This window comes from Macrotis lagotis, chromosome 1 (assembly GCF_037893015.1).
Source record: "Macrotis lagotis isolate mMagLag1 chromosome 1, bilby.v1.9.chrom.fasta, whole genome shotgun sequence".
Classification (NCBI taxonomy): domain Eukaryota; kingdom Metazoa; phylum Chordata; class Mammalia; order Peramelemorphia; family Peramelidae; genus Macrotis; species Macrotis lagotis.
Genome location: NC_133658.1, coordinates 905,257,863 through 905,281,350, shown reverse-complemented (window position 1 = coordinate 905,281,350; position 23,488 = coordinate 905,257,863). Strand labels below are relative to the sequence as shown.

The following is a 23,488-nucleotide window of genomic DNA, read 5'->3' as shown; positions in this document are numbered from 1 at the left end:
TCTTTCTCGGGGGGGGGGGGGAATCAGTGGATTCTCTCCATTTCTATTTTGCCCTGTGCTTCTAGAATATCAGGGCAATTTTCCTGTAGTAATTCTTTGATGTCAAGGCTTTTTTCCTGATCATGACTTTCAGGTATTCCAATAATTTTTAAATTATCTTTCCTAAGTCTGTTTTCCAGATCAGTTGTTTTTTCAATGAGATATTTCACATTTTCTTCTAATTTTTCATTTTTTTTTTTGGTTTTGAAGTATTGAGTCCTGGTTTCTCATAAATTTACAAATCTCCCTGAGTTCTGTTCTTTGTCTGAAGGATTTGTTCTCCTCAGAGTTTTCTTATCTCTTTTTCCACCTGGCCAATTTTGCTTGTTAAAGCATTCTTCTCCTCAATAACTTTTTGAACTGTTTTATCCATTTGACCTAAGCTGGTTTTTAGCATGCTATTTTCTTCAGTATTTTTTTGGATTTCCTTGACTAGGCTGCTGACTTCATTTTCATGTTTTTTCCTGCATCTCTCTCATTTCTTTTCCCAGTTTTTCTTCTAACTTCCTCATTTGATTTTCAAAGTCTTTTTTGAGCTCTGTCATAGCCTGAGCCCAATTTCTGTTATTCTTGGAGTCTTTAGATGCAGGAGTTTGTGCTTCCTCATCTTCAGACTGAGTATTTTGATCCTTCTTGGGCTCATATGCAAAACATTTCTCAATGGTGTTCCTCTTTTTTCTCTGCTTGCTCTTTTTCCCAACCTAAGCCTGTTTTGGGGGTGCTTCCTGAGCTTTTGGGACACTCCCACAAGGGTCTCAGTGTGTGAGGCTCTGTCCTCTCTCTTGGTCTGTGAATGATCATATGCGCCCCCCTCTGCCTTGGGGCTGAGGTGCGGGGGGGCTGCTGTTCTATTTGGGGGGGGGGCTAGACTGCAATCAGGATTTGAATGTGTTCAGAGCCCCAGAGTCCTGTTCCAGGGGCAGAGGACAGAGCTCAGCAGTCTCTTCACTCCCCTCCCTAGGTTCAATGGGCTTATGCCCTGGGGGCTCCTGCTTACTGCCTCTGCCTCCTTCTGTTCCTGGCCAAGCTGCTCTCTGTGTGCCCTGAGGGCTGGGCTTCACATGCTTGCTCTGGCAGAGGTCTCCTGCTGTTCCCCCAATTTGTGCCCGGTGCTCCCCGGGGCAGAGCTCAGGAAACTCCTCGATGCTGTGAGCTGTGGCTCCCAGCACCCTGGGGCTGCCTCCGGGAGGCTCAAGTTCTTTTGCTGTGGCAGGCTGCCCCTCCGACCCTGGGGAGCAGAACCTTTCTGCTCTTTTCCAGGTTACCTTGAGTAGGAGAACTGCCTCACTGGGTCCCTCTGTGGGTTCTGTCTCTGGAAAATTTAGTTAAGAGTCCTTAGCTTATGAGTTTTAGGAGAGAGCACCTAAGATATGATCTGTTCTTGTCGTCATCTTCTCAGTATTCATTTTTAATACGATTTTGAATTCTAAATTTTTTCCCTCCTTCCCTCAATCCCCCACCTCCCTAGGTATCAAGAAATCTGATATAACATACACATGCAATCATGTTAAACATATTTCCTCATTAGTCGTGTTTGTGAAAGAAGAAACAGAACAAAGGAGAAAAACCATGAGAAAGAAAAAAAAATTTTAAAGGTGAAACTAATATGCCTTGATCTTCATTCAGACTCCATAGTTCTTTCTCTGGGTGAAGATGGCATTTTCCATCACAGATCTTTTGGAATTGCCTTGGATCATTGCATTGCTAAGAAGATCTAAGTCCATCATAGTTGATCATCGTCCAGTGTTACTGTTACTGTGTGAACTACCCCTTTTGAAAGGAAGTTTCCTCAGAACCTGGCTGTCTGGGGAGGAAAAATCTTACAGGAGCGCAGACTTCCCAAGATTAAAGCCCTAAGATAATTTCTGAGATTTCATTTGTCTGAGAAACCCAGTTAAGAGTACCATGATCCCAGACACTGATGGTGAGTAATCTTAGGGACTACATTTGGTTCTAGTTGGAGTCTGGGCAGGAGCCTGGCAATGCTGACACCTGTAGGAAGAGCTTCAGGTCAGTTCTTCATCTTTTTTGTGAACTTGACTGGAAGACTTGGAGCACAGATTGAATAAAAGAGAGGGTCCTGAACCACATCTGAAATTGGCATCTGAGACTTCTGCTGGGTTCCCTTTTCTCTGAGGACTCTTTAACCCACTTCCTTTTTCCATCCTACAGTTCCCTCTGTAGATAAACTGCTTGTCCAAATTCATTCACTAGAGATAATTCCTCAATACTGGGGGTTGAAGAAGCCTCTAAAGGGAAGATTCAAAGTTTTCCTTTCCAAACCTCCAAATTAAGAATGAACATGTCATTATATATCTTTTAGAACTGTATTTCTGAGGGCTGCTAGGTGGCACAATGGATAGAGCACCAGCCCTGAAGTCAGGAGTACCTGATTTCAAATCTGGCCTCAGGCACATAATAATTTACCTAGCTGTGTGGCCTTGGGCAAGCCACTTAGCCCCATTGCCTTGCAAAAAAAAAAAAAAAGAACTGTCTTTCTGGATGGGACTCTATTCCTTTCTGTACCTAAGAAGCTTCAGTGTCTTTGCTGTATTTCTCTTGGGACTTCCTTTTGTACCAAAAGCAATACCTCAGGTTTTTTAGGGACTGTATTTACCTGAATTTCCTTCTATTTGGTAGGCAAAAAAAAAAAAAATCCCCAAACTTCAATTTCTTTATGTTTCTCTGTAGAAATTCTTCAGATCTCTTCTGTACTAAAGGAATCCTTCAATATTTATAGTTATGTTTTTCTGCCTGCAAAAAAAAAACACTTCAATTTACCTGACCTCTGCACTTCCTTCTTTTCTTTAACTAAAAACTCTCAATCTTAGATCTGTCATTCTGTTTGGACTTCATTTTGTTCTGTCTCTAAAAAACATGCTTCAATTTCTATGGCTGTGTTTCTATCTCAACATGCTTCAGTTCTTTTTTATATTTGTAAAATTGCCTCAGTTCCTGGGTTGTATTTCTGTCTAAATGTACTTCTCCATGAATATACTGCTACATTAAAAATGCTTCTATTTCTATGTTTTTCTCTTCCTTTTCATAATAAAAGAATGCCAATTTCTACATCATTGTTTTTGCCTAGATTACTCTTGTTTTTTCAATACCTAAAATATGCATCAATTTTGATGACTGTATTTCTCTATCTTTATGTACTTCTTTTTGTTTGCTTCTGTCCCTAAAAATGCATATTTATCTATGGCAATGTTTCTAGATTTCTTTCTGTTCCTTTTTACACTTAAAAAATTTCAATCATCTCCCTCCATGTGCGCGCGCGCACGTGTGTGTTTGTGTGTGTGTGTGTGTGTGTGTGTGTGTGTGTGTGTGTGTGTGGTACATTTCTGATAGTGACTTGGTATGCTAAATGGACTACTTGGTATGCTAAATGAACTTAGAGATGACACAAATTTATGAGATGGCTAACATATTGAATGGCATTCAGGATCCAAAAGGATTAGATATTCTAGAGAATCGGGTGCAATTTCATAGGAGATAAAACAGCAAGCATTCCTCAAATTATCTGGAAGCACAATCTCCATAGGAATCAGTGTGTGAAATAAACATAAAAGCTTTGACCACCTTGGAGAGGGTCACAGTTTCAGGCCTAGGGAGGAGATGCCCATGTCCTTGACCCACATCAGAGGTCATCTGGGTCTTGTTTCAGTTCTGGTTTCTGCCTCCAAGGACAGCGAGAAGCAAAAGGGCCCAGGAGAGGGCAGCTTTAACTCTACCTGTAAACATTTGAGGTCTCAAAGATATGGAGAAATAAGAGTTGCCTTCACTATGGAAAATACTGTCATATGGAAGAAAGTTTATATTTGGTGATCCAAGAATAAAACTTAACTTGGAAAGAGGCAAATAGAAGGATATTTCAAAATCTTACTAAAGTTGATCCTGGTCTAAGAAGTGGAAGAAGATCCCTGTCAGAAGATTGATTTAGACACTATTTGGTGACCATTTGGGGATGTGACAATGGAAAGTCCACTTTGTTAACTGTTAGAAAACTGGAGACTGAGGTCCCTTCCACATCCCCATTTCTGTGATGTTCTGTCTTTTCTGAACTTGCTCTGTATCCACTTGCTTGATCTTTACTCCCTCTCCAAAGTAAGCAACGTTAATTGACAACACTAATGCCATTTTTCTTAGTTCTCAGTCTTACCTCTCTGTAATGTTTTGCTGATGGACCTCACCCTCGGTGCACCTAGACTTTCTGCTCAGGGTTTCCTCTGATCTGCCTCTCCATTCTGCCAGTGTCAAAGAAGGGGGGCCCTGGCTCGGGAGTCAGTAAGACCTTAGTTCAAATATAGTCTTAGGTACTTACCAATTGTGTGATGTACACATTATTTTACCCTCCACTGTGAATGGAGAACATGACAGCTCCCACCTCCCTGGGTTGTTGTGAGGATCAAATGAGATAATATTGGTAAAGGACTTCCTTAGACCAGTGTCTGGCATGCAGTTGGTACTTAATTAATGCCCCACTCTCTCTTTTGCTGAATTGTCATCCATGTCTTGATTATTGATGGTGGTTTCTCTCAAAGTCCTCTTCTGGGTTCTTGTTTTTTTCTCTCTAAACTCCCTCCATGGGAGTGTACGCAACATGCCCACTAAAAAAATCTCTTGTCCTTTTGCTGATCCAATATTCTGCTCTTTCAGTGAGTGCCCAAATTAATGGGATGTCTATTCATTAAGAGCTAATGCCATGAAATATCTTGGGATAAAATGAGTCTGATAAATAACTTGTACTATATTTTTTCCTGGGTCCCTGCATCTCTACTTCTATCTCTTTGGTGCCCTAAGTCCAGAAATAAATTGTGGAAGGTTGGAATGGGACGTAGCTATAGGTAGAAGAAGAAAACAAATTCAAATAAGTGTTTCACAGGAAATGGGATGGGTATCAATGACCATCCAACCCTGGACTTCTAGAGAGAAAGCCCTTTGTATTTAGAAAGTACCAAATAATTGTTATCTACTGTTCATTCACCTTGTGACCCTGGACAATACCCTGAAACTTCAAATTTTGCAAGTTAGAGATGTCTTTCCTCATTCCAGGATTGTTACTATGATCAAATGAAGGAAAATACTTGACAAAACATAAAGCCCCTTAAACAGATATTAGTGAGAGAAGGAGGTAAAGGAAAAGTACTCTATATTTTGAATACATGTCTGCTGTGATAGAGAGAATTTTTAAATCTAGTGTCATTCTACATCAAAATAACTTCTAGCTGACAGATAACTATCCAAATTGGTATGGTCTACCTCTGTATATCAAGACATGCCCCTCTGCTCAAGAATCTCTACAGTGACATTTATAGTAATCTTGGGGCATGGAAAAGCATGTTAAAATATATTTTGGGGATAACAGGCTAAAACAGTAGTCATTTCTCTGTTTCGCCCTTTATTGATGGATTCATAATGCATTTATTATTTTTTTGTCACTGGGACTACAAATAATACAGATACACTGAGAATTCAAACATAAGGAAAAAGAAAGCATTCCTAGCCTTCAAGAAACTAATATGCTCACGAAGAATATCATTATATATAGAGGGTACTAGAATGTAAAGAAAGGAGCACCCAGATAATAGCAAGGTGACAAAAGTAAATGGGGGGAATTGTGATGATGGTTGGTCATTTCCTCAAATGGAGATTACAGAGAGGAACTCACTGAAAGGAAGAGGTGGGAAATCTTAGTGTTGGAAGTTACATGATTACTGTAAGAAGACATCTGGGGAAGGTATGGAAAAGGAATCCTGGGAGTCTTTTACTGAGCCCAGGTTTGAAGGGACCAATTCCTTTGATTGTTCTGGACCTCTTCTAGATTCAAGATGACCTTTCCCCCCTGATCAATACCTAAATTCCATTATGAATAGAGACTTGAGTTGTGTTTCTATATGGGTCCATTAAGGAGATGAGAAATGTAATGAATTTTAAAGACATAATAGTTTGCCTTTGTTCAAGGATTGATTTTCAACCTTAATTCATTTTAAGAAAGGCCTGTGATTCTTTATTTCTACATATTTTCTAATAGGGAAAAGTCTAGAAAGGATTATTAAACTAGGACTGCCTTTCTCTGTGCACCATTTTCAGTTATGTTATTTTATCCAGAGTTTCCTTTCTCAAAGCTCAGAGAAATGGGAACATTTGTACCATATATTGCTGTTTTTCAGATAAAGAGCACAGAGGAATCTTCGAAAGAGACCATTCCAGAATAATCATCATATAGAATGAAAATTGTGAAAGAAAATTGGAATCAGTGCTGATTATTGCTGCTCTACTTCTGAGACTGTGGGAAAAGTAAAAACCAGATAGAGGAGATGAAGAAGGACAAGAAAAAAATGACCAAACATCAGAAGATTCAAAATGGAGACAAAATAAATCAGCATAACATTGAATCTTCTCACTTTTCTGAAAACCAAAAGAACCATACCATTGGGAAGGCTTATAAATGTAATGAATGTGGGCTAACATTTACTCACAACTCAAGATTTATTCAACATCAGAGGCTTCATACTGGAGAGAAGCCTTATACATGTAAGGAATGTGGGAAAGTCTTCAATAAAAACTCAACCCTTATTAATCATCAGAGAATTCATACTGGAGAAAAGCCTTATAAATGTAAGGAATGTGGGAAAGCCTTCACTCAAAACTCAATCCTTATCAAACATCGGAGAATTCACACTGGAGAGAAGCCTTACAAATGTGATGAGTGTGGGAAAGCCTTCATTGAGAGTTCTGCTCTTATTGTACATCAGATGACTCATACTGGGGAGAAGCCTTATACATGTAATGAGTGTGGGAAAGCCTTCAGTCAGATGTCAAATTTTAAAGTACATCAAAAGATTCATGATGGAGAGAAGCCTTATAAATGTAATAAATGTGATAAAGTCTTTGGGCAGAGCTCAACTCTTTTCAAACACCAGAGAATTCATACTGGAGAAAAACCTTATAAATGTAATGAATGTGGGAAAGCCTTTAGTCGAAGGTCAAATCTGAAAGTACATCAAAAGATTCATACTGGAGAGAAGCCATATAAATGTAATCAATGTGAGAAAGCCTTCACCCTAAGTTCATCTCTTCTCAATCACCAGAGAATTCATACTGGAGAGAAGCCTTATAGATGTGACAAGTGTGGGAAAGCCTTCTTTAGGAGATCAAACCTCAATTTACATCAGAAGAATCACACTGGAGACAAACCTTATCAGTGTACTAAATGTGGCAAAGCTTTTGCTCAAAAGTCAACCCTTTTCAAACATCACAAAATTCATACTGAAGAGAAACCTTTTAAATGTGATACATGTGGGAAAGCTTTCTTTGAGAGCTCAACCCTTATAAGTCATCAGATGATTCATACTGGAGAGAAGCCATATACATGCGAAGAGTGTGGGAAAGCCTTCAGTAAAAAGTCTGTCCTTGTTAATCATCAAAGAATTCATACTGGAGAGAAACCTTATAAATGTAAAGAGTGTGGGAAAGCTTTCAGTCAGAGCTCAAATCTTAGTGTGCATAAGAAGATTCATACTGGAGAGAAGCCTCATAAGTGTAATCAATGTGGGAAAGTTTTTACTCAAAGATCAACTCTTTTCAATCATCAGAAAATTCATAATGAAGAGAAGCCTTATAAATGTAATGAGTGTGGGAAAGCCTTTGTTCAGAGCTCAAACCTTAAGGTACATGAGAAGATTCACACTGGAGAGAAGCCTTATAAATGTAATCAATGTGGGAAATCCTTCACCCAAAGCTCATCGTTTTTCAATCATCAGAGAATTCATACTGGAGAGAAACCTTATAAATGTAATCAGTGTGGGAAAGCCTTCCTTAGGATGTCAAATCTTAATGTACATAAGGAGAGTCATACTGGAGAGAAACCATATAAATGTACTAAATGTCGTAAAGCCTACACTCAAAAGTCAACTCTTTTCAGACACCAGAGAATTCATACTGGAGAGAAGCCTTATACATGCAAAGATTGTGGGAAAGCTTTCTTTGATAGTTCAACCCTTCTTGTACACCAGATGACTCATACTGGAGAGAAACCTTATACATGCAATGAATGTGGGAAAGACTTCAGTACAAATTCAGTCCTTGTTAGTCACCAGAGAATTCACACTGGAGAGAAGCCATATACATGTAATCAGTGTGGAAAAGCCTTTAGTCGGAGCTCAAATCTTAATGTACATCTGAAGATTCATACTGGAGAGAAGCCTTATACATGCAATGAGTGTGGGAAAGGCTTTATTCAGAGATCAAATCTTACTGTACACCAGAAGATTCATTCTGGAGAGAAAGCTTATACATGTAATCATTGTGGGGAAAGCTTCACTGAACAAGCATCTCTTTTAAGTCACCAGAGAATTCATGATGAAGAGAAGCCTTACAAATGCGATCGGTGTGGCACAGCCTTTGTTAAGAAGTCAGATCTTACTAAGCATCAGAAGAATCATACAGGAGACAAACCATATAAATGTAGTCATTGTGAGAAAGCTTTCAGTGAACACTCCCACCTTTTCAAACACCAGCTAATCCATAATGAAGAGAAGCCTTATAAATGTAATGATTGTGGGAAATCCTTCATTCAAAGTTCTGAGCTTATCAAGCACCAGACCAGTCATACTGAAGAGAAGCCTTTTTTATGTAAGGAGTGTGGGGAAGCCTTCAGTGACAGTTCATCCCTTATTAAACACCAGAGTTTTCATACTGATGGGTTACACAAGTAGTGATTGTGAGAAAGCCTTGTTACCTTGTTATTTACCAGAGAATTCTTACTGAAGAAAATCCTAGAATGTAAAAGTTGAGTAATCTGCCACCATTCAGAAACTAATTTGGAAGAAATCCTATCATGTTGGATTCTATCAGAGGAGGACTGTCTTCTAGTCAACAACAGGTCTCTGATCCCTGTGGAAAGACTCCCATGTGCTATGCCATTTCTGCAGGAATTTTTCCTTTTTTTTTTCCTCAGATGGGAAGTTTTTTGTTTTTGTTTTTGTTTTTCAAGTTAGTTATGAAGCCTAACTTATGTTTGTCTATGTTTGGGTTGAAGTGATTCCAGTACAATCTCACCCAAAGCCCAGAGCTAATTATGGATCCTAGAACTGGCAGGTTCTTCAACACTTATTCTAGGAATGCCTCATCTTTAAATCATTGCTTAATTGCTTAATTGTAAATCATTGGGATCAGTGGAGGATGATGGAAAGTCCTGGACCTGAGGACAGAAGTCAGTTGGCATTCCTGGCTCTGTCAGTTGCTAGCTGTGTGTCCTTGGTCAAGTCATTTTTCCTTCAGCATATTCATCTACACCCTGAAGAGATGAAATTGACCTGAGTTATATCTGCATATTATGAAAACTCTTAGAGATCATCTGTCCCTGCTTCCCTCCCTTCCTTGCCCAGGGTCAAGCAGTAAGTCAGGGTTAGAATTAGAAATAGAAATAGACTCCCTGTCCCTGGTTGCTGGTATCCAGCCCATGACTCACCTTGCCATCTCTCCAAGTGTGTAGTTCTATCCAGATCTCTGTGATTACCTTCTGCTCTCTGACTCTAAACCTAAGTTAAACCCAACCCAGAGGAGAAAATTCACTTAAGAGATTCTAGAACTCTCAATTTCATCCTTAATCTTCTCCCCTTTCTGGACCCAGCCAACCCCATCCAAAGCTCCAGGCTCATCTCACCCTTCTCCTCCCCAGAAGCCATCAAATAGAACTTCAGCTTAGTTATCTATTTCTGGGTGTCCCTGGTAAGGAAGAAAAAGGGGAATTGTGGAGACTCAGTCTTTATGGGGAGAGAATGAGGCCTGGGCATCCTGGGGAAGTCCCTAAAAAGATTTTCTTACTTCTAGTACTTCTCTGTTGGTTTCTTCCAGTTTTTCTTATCTGTAGCTTATTTGTGCACAGTTGTTTGCATTATGATGATACATTTTCATTTTCTTTTTATTCAATTTTTATTATGCTATTTCCCATATAATATTTGGGAAAACTAATTGAAGCCTTTTCCTCGTAATCTTGACCTCACTTGGATAAAACCTGACTCATTGAATGAGTAATGATAGTAAGAAGCCAAAAGGGAATTTGAGCTTACCAAGTGGATTTAGCTGGAAGAATTCTCCTGTCCCTTGACCTTTGGTTATCTTGGTGACTTGTAAATCCTTTCTTTTCAGTTAGCCTATGGTGACTTCCTTAAAATGTAGCTCTATAGTTTTATAAATATAGTATTTTGCAGACTCAGTGTTTAAATCTGTAACAGTGTGCTTACTAATTTCTTTTAACTTAATTTGTTCAACCTTAATTGAAAGGAACATGAGAAAATCTGTTTTGACTAGGCCTGGGTGACCTTGATGACCTGAGAGGCCATAAAAATTGTAATAGGTTAAAAAATTATTTCTTTGTTTCTGAGAATAAGTTTCTCTATAAAATGTTTCCAAAAGTTCCAGTTCTGGTAAAGTTATTTTTCTACTACCTGAACCTGTGCTTGCGTGTAATAAAACTTAGGTTTTCAAAGCTATAATGTCTGTGTTGTAGTAGATTTATTTTGTAGCAATAACCTACTCAAGAAACTTATAAACTTAACAGGGGAAAAACATCACACAAAAGGAAGTTGGCAACTTTGAGCTGGGGGATCCACAAGGGTTTACCTGTTTGCCAAGGCAATAATATATTCCTCGAGTCTGACCAAATAGAGCAGGCTAATTTTCTTTAAGGATGTTTTCTTTTATTAAAAATTTGTTCAGTTGTTTCAGTCATGTTCAGCATATGACACTATTTGGCAAAGATACCAGAGTATCTAATAGGGTAAACTGACTTGTCCAAGGTCACAAAGCTAGTAAGTGTCTGAGGCCAGATTTGAACTTAGAAGAGTCTTCTTGACTTACTGTTGTTGAGTCATTTCAGTCATGTTCCACTCTTAGTGACCCTATTTGGGATTTTCTTGGCAGAGTTATTGGAGTGATTTTTGCCATTTCTTTCTCCAGCTCATTTTAGAGATGAGGAAACTGAAGCAACTGGATGAAGTTGCACTACTAGGGAGTATCTAAGTCTGGTTTTGAACTCATGAAGATGAGCGAGCCTTCCTATTCTAAGCTCAGGGCTCCATCCACCCTGCTATCTAGACTGTCTTCTTTAAAATTTAGAAGGTGCTTTAAATTGAATATTTCAGTTGGTCAAAGTCTCAGATTTCCAAGGGACCTTGATTGTCATCTATCCCAACCCCCCCCCCCATTTTTCCATGGAAGAGAATCTAATTATGTTCCTCTTGTACCACTGCACCTCTCTCCAGGGAAACTGAGGCCTAATGTGAAGAAGGGACTTCTGATAGAGGTCAGAGACCAGAGCTAAGCCTCAACCCAAGCCCTCTGACTCCAAATCCATTGCCCTTTCCACTAGACTACATTGCTTCCTCAAGGATAAAGCATGTCTTCTTTCTAGGAAATTAAAATTCACCAAGGATTTCAAAGACCCAATCTGGAGCACACAGCTCGATGGATGAAGGGAGGCTTGTTCTGTCCTTTGGCGTGGAGTGAGATGAGAGATGTTGGGGAGCTAGGCTTGAGAAGAGGTGAGGGCACATTTAGGAAACTGGGCAAAGGACTTTACCTCTTTACCTTTGTTTTCTCAACTATGAAAGAAGGTTGGGCAAGATGACATTGGAAAGCCTTTCTGACCTTCCCAGTGGGACAGATCAAGGGATGTTCATCCCACAATCCCTTTTGGCGTTCCTAACCCTGGTTCGGACAAGGAAAGGACACTCTTAATGGTTGTCTGGTCTGACTCTCATCTGACAAATGAGAGAAAATGAGCCACCAGCGGCTTCCAGCTCCAACCTCTTTTCAACACTTGATAAAGATCGTGACCTTGGAGGGAGCTCAGTGGCGACCTCTTGGGCTATGTATGGGAAGCAGCATTTTATCCATCAACTAGAGCACTTCCATTTTACAGATAGGCAAACTGAGGACCAGGGGGAACTGAACTACAATTAAGCATGTGAGGCAGAGTCTCTTTGCCTAGAGTTCTGGAAGGGCCTTCTAATTCCCAGAATTGATAACCATCAGAGTTTTTCCTGAGCAATAGTCAAATTCCCCCTGCAACTCTGTCAGGACCCTCACAAGTTGTCCCTCCAAAATGTCTTATGAAGGATTAAAGAGTTTTAGGGGTCTGTCTCCTTCCTCCCTCTCTGCCCTCAGACTCCCTTCCAAATTTTTGCCATTAACCCCAGAAATGACATTTTTCAGAAAAGTCTTGAAAAAGCAGTAAATTGCAGATTTCATCCCATTGCAAGGAAAGCTTCCTCATCATTTGAACTGTTCCAAAATGTTCAGGAGGGACTTTGTCCCTGTGACCAAAAGTTGGGCACACTCCTGCTGGGAACCTGTTGAAGGCATTGTTTGGACTTGGATGCCTCTGATGATCTGCTCAGCTCTATAAACTCTCTTCATAATCCTGACTTCAGAAATAGAGGCTAATCTATTATACCTTTCAAACTACATCTCTTGGGATTAGGCTCCCCTGACTCATAGCAATTTTAAGGATTAGACTTTCAGAGCTCTCTGTCATTTTAGGACAAAGTGTTGGAGACCTTGGAGCCCCTGAATTTGGTGTGTCCTCTTATCAGTAATGCTACAAGACTATCTCTAATGTCTTAGTCCTCTCCTATATCTGTTATGATTTTAAAAAAAAAATTCTCAGTGGGAATTTCTTGTGGGAGTTCTCTTTTGGCCTGTGGACAAAGCTTTGAAGGCTACAATTGCCCTTCTTGGGTTTGGACATCTTAGAAGGCTGCTGGGTGGTTCATGTATGGGGTCACTGGCTTTCCTTGGCACCCCCTTTCTTGCCCATGAACTTCTGGATCATTATGTATGTGTGAAGTTGTGGAGTGAAAGAGATCATTTACTGTAGTTTCTCATTAACTTGAATAATTTTGATCTTATGTGATTTTTGACAGTTTTGCTGCAGTGGGTATGTAAGAACTATATGCAGCAGCCATCTTCCCCAGAAATCAATATTTTCACATTGATCTGGGTATGGGACATGACTTCTAGTCAATCATAGATTCCTTGTCCCAGTTTCCCACAAGTTCTAGGAATTTTTTTGTGTGGCAGTGAAGTGGCCCAGTTGTGCCCAGAACACTGGCCTTGGAATCAGAAGACTCATTTTCTGAGTTCAGATCCAGCCTCAGAGACTTATTAGCTGTGTGACCTTGGGCAAGTCACTTAATCCTGTTTATCTCAGTTCCTTATCTGTAAAATGAGCTGAGAAAGAAATGCAAACCATTTCAAGGATCTTTACCAGGAAAACCCTAATTGGGGTTGCCAAGAGTGGGACGTGACTGAGATAACCCAACAACAAATTAATATTTGACTGTGCCCAGAATAGAGGGGCCCCTTTCTGGCCAAGGCAGAGAATGAGAGCAAAGAAGCCAACCCACCTGCATCCAGTGATGAGTGTTGCAAAACAGCTAACAAGAAAAATAAAATACCTTACTAATTACTATATTGCTGTGAGATACATACTCTAGGTATCAGAGATGAAGAAACAGAGGGATAGAGGGAGTCACACAGCTAGTAAATAGCCGAGCCACAATTTGAAACCAGATCTTCCCAATCCCTGGTTCTTGACTAATTTAATAAGAGTTCGTCTGTAATCTGCAATACAAGTCTTTTCTGGGACTTGTATTTTTGCCATTACTAATGAGAAATAATTCATGTGGTTAAACAATTCTGGGAATTAAAAACTGTCCTTTAACTCCAGGGGAAAAAAAGAGATCCTGCCTCAAATGTTTAACTCCACTCCACACTTGCAAATGTATGGGGATGTAGGCCTCAGTTTCTGAACATCTGTGACCCACCATTTTGGGAAGGAAGCTCCCTTTGTACTTGAGAACCCAAATGCTTGGGGGTATGCTTGGAATAAATTTAAACTATCAAAAACTGTAACCCAGACCTTTCTGGCCTTGTGAAACTGAAGCCCCAATAGGACACCCAAGATTTCAGCTATCTTGAGAAACCCAACTGAGAGTTTCAAGATTCCAGGCACTCATGGTGAGTAACCTTCAGGGAAGATTGTGTTTTTATTATTATTGAATTCCTCTGTATTGGGTTCTGATGTGAGACTGGGCTGGAAACAAGAGCTCTGGGCTCTGTATTATTGGGTACTTAATTCTGTGAAATCAACTGGAAGGATTCACCAACCAGTGACTTAGAGCTCAATCAGAATAAAAGCTAGAAAGTCCAGATGTCCATCTGATGTGGGGGGGGGGGCATGAACTTAACCTATGCTCACTGGAAACTGGCTTCTCAGATCTCCTAGTGCCCCCTTCTCTCTCTCTCTCTCTCTCTCTCTCTCTCTCTCTCTCTCTCTCTCTCTCTTTCAGTTTTTGTAAGGCAGATGGGGTTAAGTGGCTTGCCCAAGGCCACACAGCTAGGCAATTATTAAGTGTCTGAGGCCGGATTTGAACTCAGGTACTCCTGACTCCAGGGCTGGTGCTCTATCCACTGCACCACCTAGCCGCCCCATGCCCCTTTCTCTAAGGGCTCTCTCCTCGATTCTTTTCCATCTCACAGACCCTCCCATAGACTAGCATGTGGTCCCTACTGCTGCCTTTGGGTTTCCATATCTTGTCCAGATTCCTTTAGCAATAACCTCTAAAGTCTAGGGAATTAAGGCACCTCCTGCTTTCAAAAGGAAGATGCCAAAGTTTTCCTTTGGAGTCTCTAATACCTAACTGACAATGTCATCGTGTAGCTTTCAAAACTATCAGACTTCATTCCATGCCTTTCTATACCTGAAAATGTTTCCATTTCTATGACTGTATTTCTATTTGTCTTATCATCTGTTCTCTTCTTTACTTAAAAAAAAAATCCTTGGTTTCTAATAGGATTCCCTTCTGTACATTTTCTATTAGGGATAAAAATTCCAGGGTTTTTGTGAGGATCAAATGAGAGAATATGTGGAATTGTGAGACACATGTCCATCACTTACCATTGGGATGTGTCACATACTTACTATATGAATATACTTCTGTTATCAACCAGTAACCAACAATGAAGTGCCTGATATGTACTATTCACTGGGCTAACACTGGAGATATAAAAAAGACTAAAAATACAATCTCTTACCTTAAGGAGCTTTTAATTTAATGGAGGAAATGTCATGCAAACAAATACTAAGCAAGCTAAATATTTAATAAATGGGAAATAATTTAACAGAAAGAAAGCAAAGGAGTTAAGAAGAAGGGATAGGGAAGGTTTCTTGTAAAAAGTGGGATTTTGGAACTTAAAAAAAGTCATGACTCAGAAGGAAGCAGAACTTTCCAATTTGAGGGGACAAAGAATGCTCAGTGTCTTATTCATGTTTCAGCCAGTTAATAATATCACTGGATCAACAAGGCCATGGAGGAGGGCAAGACTGGAAAAGGCAGGAGGGACCCAGGTAAGAAAGAATGTTGAATGGCAAATAAAGTAATTTATATTTGCTCTCAGAGGCAATAGGAAGCTTCTGGAGTTAATTAGCTATGGTAGTTACTTAAATGGATCTGTTTTAGGAAAAATCATTTAAATGACTGAATAGAGGATAGACGAGTTGGGAGAGACTTGAAACAGGTCGGTCCACCTGCAGGCTATTGCAATAATCCAAGTGATGTGATGAGGTTACACCGCTTTAGGGTAGGCAGTATCAGAAGAGAAAAAGGGGAATATTTGAGAGAAGTTTTAAAGGTGAAATTGAGAGGCCTTAAGAACAACTTGGATATGGGGAGGGTAAGTTAAAGTGAGGTGTCCAGGATGGCTTCTGGGTTGTAAGTCTGAGATACTGGAAGATTGCTATTGCCCTCAACAGTAATATGGGAAGTAGGTAATAGGGGTGGGTAGTTTCAGGAGAAAACATAATGAATTCTGTTTTGGACATACTGAGTTTAAGATGTTACATCCAGTTCCAGATGTCTGAAATTCAGCTGGGATGCAAGACTGGAGGTAGGCAGAGAGGTAGAGACTGGAAAAGTAGATCTGAGAATCATTAGCATAGAGAAGGTAATTAAATTTTTGGGAACTGATGAGATTACCAAGTCACATAATTTAGATGGAGGAGTGAAAAGGACCAGGACAGAATTCTGAAGGGCATCTACAATTAGAGGGCATGATCTGGAGAAGAATCTCAACAAAGGATATAGAGAAAAAAACAACCAGTTTGGAGCAAAACCAGGAAAGAACAGTGTCCCAAAAACCTATACAGAAGAGAGCATCAAGGAGGAGAGTGGTCAAGAGTATCAAAGGCTGCAGAGAAGTCATAGAGAATGAAGATTGAGGAGAGGTCATTGGACTTGATCACCAAGAGACTACTGGTCACATCATTAGAGGAATGATAAGGACAGAATCTGGATTGTAAGAAAAGTATGACAGGAGTGAGGTTCTATGGACAGCAGCTCCCAGAATTTTAAGTGGTAGCCATGAATAGAATGAATCTCAAAAGAAGAAAGATTACTAAGTAATGGAGGAAGGGGGGAAATGGAAGTGGCAGTGGGGAACATGGAATATTCCAGCTACCCCCCCCCCCACCTCTACTAGTGAGCCAAGGAAAATGAGTGAAGGTACTGGTTGTGTTCTTTCATTCTTGAGAACTCAAATGATGCCACTATGATGAGGTCAAGATACCATGTCTCTGTTGCTGATCAGACCAATATGAACTTGAGAACACTACCACAGGTAGAGCACTAATACCCCACGCAAACATTTGGAGTAGAAATGTCTCTAAATTTGGGCTTCTCATGTTTCTTTTAAGCTACTGCAAAACTTATAGAGCACAATGGGCACACCATGCTAGGATTCTTTGCTGGTGTCTCCCATGCCATTTAATCAATTCCAGTGTTCTCAAAGTGTCCTTCTATTGCATCTTTCTGACCACCATGTGAGCACCTTTCTTGCGTGAATTCTCTGTAAAATAGTCTTGTAGGCATTTGAACAACATGACCAGCTTATTGAAGCTGTGCTCTCTCTGATAGAGTTTGAATCCTTAGGAGTTTAGCTCAAGACCTCAGTGTCCAGTATCTTGCCAGGGGATCTTCAGATTCTTCCTAAGGCAATTCAAATGGAAGCTATTCTGTTTCCTGTCATGATGCTGTTATATTGTCAAGTTGCCAAGACAATAAGGCCAGCACACAGTTCAGTCCCCTTTCAGTTTGGTAGGCAGTCTAATACTTCTTCCCTTCCACACTTTCTTTTGGAGCCTCCCAAACACAGAGCTAGCTCTGACAATGTGTGTGTTAACCTCGTGTGTGCCTCACTGGAAAATACACTGCCAAGGTAAGTGAACTTATCCACAGTATTCAAAATTTCTCCATTTATTGTTGCCCATATTTCCACATATGGATGGTATGATAATGGCTGTTGGAGAAAATATTTTCCTAGTGTTAATTATTTGGCCAAAATTAACACATGTAGCAGAGCATCAACCCAGATTTGCAGAGGCTGCATTGTGTGTACAATCATCTGCAAACAAAAAAAAAAATCATACACCAATTCTGTGTAGCCTTTTCAAGTGAAATAATTTACCATCAGTGAGGTAGCTGACCTTGATGATGATGTCATCCTTGATGAAGACTTCTGACAACTGTTGAAAACTTCATTCTAAAAAGTATGGGGGCAAGCATACAGCCTTGCTTCACTGCATTGGTGACAGGAAAAGCTTAAGAGCATCATCATCGATTATCCAGAATTGGGACAAATATGCCATCATGAATTGATGTGAAATACTGATTAACTTTTCCAGGCAATCAAATGTTGATATAATTTTTCTCAAGTCCCCATGACTGACTATGTCAGAGGCCAAGGAGAATGAATGGAGGTGTATCCAATATTAGAGAGGCCAGAGAAACTGTGGCAACCAGATTTCATTAAGAGCTAGCAGATGGAAGGACTGGTAGAGGAGTAGATTTAAGAAGAAGGGAAGGTTGTTGTCCATGAAAGTGACAGGTGGATTTAGAATAAAACTTAGGGGTGTGAGGATTGAGAGGAATGGAAATGAGGACTTAAGTGGTAAGGGATAAGGAATGGGGTTTGGATGGTGATCTAGAGGAGTTTGCTCTGATAATAATCCCACATCACTGAAATGTCAATAGTAAGAGAACATTCAGCATTAAGGGGAGAGCACACAATAGGAAATGGGAAAAATAAGGTTGAAGGGAGGATTGTTCTTCCTTGCATAAAAACTTCTCCACATCCCATTTGGCCCATGGGACTCAAAGCAGGAGGCAGCAGATACCTTGTGTTGGATGGAAGTGGTTGCTTTGTGCCACTACTGTACCACTCCTGTGGTTGAACATCTAGCTTGACTATTACTTTCTGTACTAAAATATGTTTCAATTTAAATATCTCAATTTCTATCTGGTCCTTTCTACAGATTAAAAAAAATTCCTCCTTTCAATGACCTTATTTCTTCCTCCTAATCTTCCTTCTTTACTAAAAGAGTCCTTCAATATCTCCAGCATTGGTTCCACTTGTACTTCTTTCTATTCTCTTCTGGATCTAAAAAGAATGTTTCAGTTTCACTGGCCATCTTTTTTATCTTCAAATCCTTTTGTTCCTGTCACCACCTAAAAGAATGCTTCAATTTCTATGGCAGAGTTTTTAATCTGAACTTGTTACTTTTTTTTTTGGTGCCAAAATCAAAACCAAACCTCAGTTTCAATGCCTTTGTATCTATCTGGGACTTCCTTTTGTTCCCTTCAGTGCCAAAAAGAATGTTTCAGAAGAGATGATTGTGTTTTTGTCTGCATTTCCTTCCATTTCTTTCTGTATAGAAGAAAATGCCTCTTTTTCTGTGATTGTGTTTTTCTCTAGGCTTCGTTTCTGTGCCTAAAAGGTTGCTTCAATTTCCCTTACAGTTTGTCTTTCTGTACTTTTTTCAGGTCTCTTTTATACATAAAAAAGAAAAAATCTTCACTGACCCACTCCTTTTTTCCTTTGCTGTATGACATTTTTTTTGCCAGTGAGTTGGATAAAGGCATATATGCATGGTATACTCAAAAGGACTTAGGAAGGACACAAATCTGGGAGAACAGCCAACACACTACTTGATAGTCATGATCTAAAAGGATCACACATGCTGGACAATTGGGTGAAATTCTACAGAAGATCATAGACAGCCAGAGTTCTTTGCCGACTGAATAGAAGTTGAGTGAGAAGTGTGAGCAAAAAAGCTCTGACCACCTTGACAGAGAGGGCCCAGTTCCAGGGCGAGGTCAGACCTAGAACCCAGGTTCTCTGCCCTTTTAGACTTCATCTGAGTATTAGGTGCAGCTCTGGACTCCATGCATAAGAGGACACTTGATAAAATAGGTTGTCCATCAAAGGACAGCCAGGCCTGGATGACTTGGACTCCTTGTCCTTTGAGAATTGTTTGAAGGACTCAAAGATTTAGAGCCTTAGAAAAGATGTGGGGAAATAAGAGCTACCTCTCCATAATGGAAGGGCCACCATGTAGAAGATTTGGCTTTTGTGTTGTGTTTGACTGCAAAGACAGGCTGGAGCAGTGTTTGACACTTGCAAAGGGGCAAACAGAGGTTGCTCTGGGGCAAACTTTCTCACATTGATCTGAAAGGGGAAGGGGCTCCCTGGAAAGGTGGTAGGATTCCCCTCAGAAGTTTAGACTAGGAAGTGGCAATGGGTATGTGACAATGGAGATTTCACTTCTGAGACAAAGGTTGCTCAGTTAACCTTTAAAATCTCTAGTCGTGTGATACAAGGGATTTTCTGAACCTTTTGCTGTTGTTTTTTTTCCTCAAGTTAGACTCTATCCTTCAAAGTTAGCAATGGTTTTTTATTTAATAAAACTAAGGACAGTCTGCATTGTTAACCTCTCTGTTTGATTTGTAATGGTGGTTTATCAGACCAGATATGCTCTGCTCTTGTGTGTGTGTGTGTGTGTGTGAGAGAGAGAGAGAGAGAGAGAGAGAGAGAGAGAGATTATCATTTTTTGTCTCACCACTTTTTGTTTTTAGTTTTTTGCAAGGCAAATGGGGTTAAGTGGCTTGCCCAAGGCCACACAGCTAGGTAATTATTAAGTGTCTGAGGTTGGATTTGAACCCAGGTACTCCTGACTCCAGGGCCAGTGCTCTGTCCACTGTGCCACCTAGCCACCCCATCTCACCACTCTTAAAGAATAATATCTGAGTGATCTTGTGGATATGAAGCTGAAACTTGAGACAGTCAACTTCAGACACTTAATAGTGGTATGATCCTGGCAACTTACTTGTTCCCTTATACTCTGTCTGCCTGTTTCTGCAAATATCAATGAAAAAAAATAAGAGCAGCAAATTGCCAAGGTTGTTTTGAGGCTCAAAAGGGACAATGTCAGTAAAGGACTTACTCGGTGCAGTACCTGACACATTAGGTGCTTTAAACATGCTTGTTCCGTTCCTCATCTGTCATCTCTTTTACTGAATCTTCACTGGTGTAATGACCATTTCATGGGAGTGTCCCACAAGATCCTGTCCTGGATTTTCCTCTTTTCTCTCTACAATCCCTTCATCGATGTCTCAGTAAATAATTTGTCCCCTAAAATAAATAAATAAATCTATTGACTGCTTTATGATCTAATACTGCTCTATCATTGATTACTCAAGTTATGTCTGTTCAGCAAAAGTAAATGCCATGAGAGCCTCTAGGAAAGAATGATTATGAAAAATACTCTGTATTGTCTATCACTTGAGCCCTTACCTTCATTCTTCTGTCTCTTTTACACCCTAAAATCCAAAATTTGATCATGAATATGTGGTAAGTGTAGACTGGAGAAGAAAACAAGTTCAAATCATGGAAAATGATGGTATTCTTGTACACTGAAAGTGCCAGATAAATGTCATCTATTGTTGACTTACCCTGTTACTGTGAGCAATAAAGACCTTTAAACTACAAAATAACTCTATTCCTTATCTGTAAAATCGAGATCAGCTTTCTCCAGGGTAATGATCCATGGTCAAGTAAAGGAAAACATTTAGCAAAACATTTTCAGAGAAAGAGATAGAGACAGAAAGGAGAAGAGGGGAACAGGGATAGAGAATGCTCTAATCAAACACAAATCTGCCATGATAGAAACAATTTGTAAATTTAATGTCATACTACTACATCACTGCAATTTCTAGTTGATAGAGAATTATCTAAAGTGTATAGTCTAGCTTATCCATCAGAGATATCCCACTACCTAAGAATAATTATGGTTACATATAAAGTAATCTTGAAAAAAAAGGAATGTTAAAATCCATTATAGATTCACAAAGCATTTATTAAATGTTTACTATTTGCTAAACAGTGATACAAAAAATACTTTACACTAAGAATACAAACATAAGTAGAAAGAAAGCATTTCTGGCCTTCAAGCAACTTGCATTCTCCTGAAGATAATAAAAAGAGTGTTAAAATGTAATGGAGGAAGTAATCAGGGCAAGGTGACAAAGTAGACAAAGGGAATCATGAGCTAGGTTAAGTTTGAAGTGATCATGGTTGGGTAGTTTCCTAAATGGAGATTCTGGAGAGAAATTCACTAATTTGAGGAGGTTGGGTATTAGTGGTGATATTTTACAACTACTATGAGTGAATCATGGTTCAGGAGTGGTAGTCTTGAGCTGAGTCTAGTTTTGAAGGGACCAATCCCCTTGATTGTTCAGAACTGCTTTAAGATGATTAATACCTAGATTCCCTGAAGAATAGAAACTTGAATAGCACAGACCAATGATATGAGGACTACAATGGTTTTTAAAAAGATAAGATGTAATACCTTTGTTCCAAGAATTAATTTTCATTCTTTTACTGTGTTCTTCAGAAAGGCCTTTGTTACAATATAAAATACTTTGGAGTTGATCTGCCACAATAAATCCAAGAACTCTATGAATTCAATTATAAAACTTGTTCACACAAAGTCAGCTCTAAACAACTGGAAAACTCCTAATTGCCAAACCAGCATGATAAAAGTGACAGTTCTACCTAAATTAATCTATTGAGTGCCATACCAATAAGACTAATAATTTTTCTAACTTTATAATTTTTTAAAATAAAATTCCTTTGAAAGAACAAAAGCTCAAGGATATCAGGGAATCAATGAAAGAAAATGTGAAAGGAGGTGGTCACTATATAATAAAGTGGTAATTTTCAAAGCAATCTGATAGTGACTAAGAAATGAGTGATGAATCAGTGGAGTAGATTAGGGACAAATTGCATCATAATAAATTACTATAGTAATATGTGATAAACACAAAGATCTAAACTTTTGAAATAAAAACTTATTATTTGACAAAAAATGCTGGGAAAACTGGAAAACTGTAGCATAAACAAGGTATAGGCCAACATCTCACACCAAATATCAAGATAAGGTCAAAATGGGTACAAAATTTACACATAAAGGGTGATACCATAAGCAAATTAAGAGAGCATGTAGTAGTTTATCTTCCAGATGTATGGATAACAGAGGAATTTAGGACCAAAGAAGATAAAGCATTATAAAATGTAAAATAAATTTGATTTTGTAAAATTAAAGGGTTTTGCACAAGCAAAACTAATGCAACCAAAATTATAAGGAAAGCAGAAAACTGGGGGAAAATTTTTCTAATAATGGCCTCATTTCTCAAATATATAGAGAATTGAGTCAAATTTATAAGAATAAAAGTCATTCCCTAGTTGATAAAAGACCAAAGGATAAGAAAAGGCAGTTTTCGAACAAAGAAATCAAAGCTATCTATGAAAAAATGCTCTAACTTACTATTGAATAGGGAATGCAACCGCCTCACACCTATCAGATTGACTAAAATGACAAAAATGAAAGCCATTGGATGTTGGAAGGAATGTGGGAAAACTGGGACCTTAATGCATTGTTGGTGGAATTGTGAATTGATCCAACCATGCTGGAGAGCAATTTAGAAATATGCCTAAAGGACCCTTTGAACCTACAATTCTACTTCTAGGTCTATAGCCCAAAGACATCCCCCCAAAAGGGAAAAGCATCCATTTGTACAAAAATAGAGCAGCTCTGTTTGTGGTGGCCAAGAATTGAAAATTAAAGGGATGTCCATCACTTAGGGAATGGCTAAACTGTGGTATATGATTGTAATGGAATATTATTGTGTTATAAGAAATGACAAGCAGGATCATTTCAGAAAAACTTAGACTTACATGAACTGATGCATAGTGAAGCGAACAGAACCAGGAGAACACTGTACACAATAACAATAATATGTTATTCTCGGCAATACAATGATCCAACACAATGCCAAAGGACTAGTGTTCAAACATACTATCTGTCTCCAGAGAAAGAACTGATATTGATTGATTATAGACTGAAGCATGCTAATTTTCACTCTTTCATATTTTTATTTCAAGTCTTGTACAAAATGATTAATGTCAAAATGTTTTATATAATTGCATATGTATACCTACTTCTGATTGCTAATCTAAGGGAGTGGGAAAGTGAGGGAGGGAAAGA

The 23,488-nt window shown here is 39.2% G+C and overlaps 2 protein-coding genes across 4 annotated transcripts in view; both read left to right on the top strand.

The window, feature by feature from the left end:
• Positions 1-23,488, top strand: part of LOC141509577 (uncharacterized) — a 264,113-nt gene that overhangs the window by 139,283 nt on the left and 101,342 nt on the right. The window lies entirely within an intron of this gene.
• LOC141509581 (uncharacterized) overlaps positions 29-23,488 on the top strand; it is a 39,028-nt gene continuing 15,568 nt past the window's right edge. The window contains 1 exon segment of the mRNA XM_074219212.1: positions 29-8,274. Coding sequence (XP_074075313.1) covers positions 6,135-8,274 — 2,140 coding nt within the window. The 5' untranslated portion in view covers positions 29-6,134.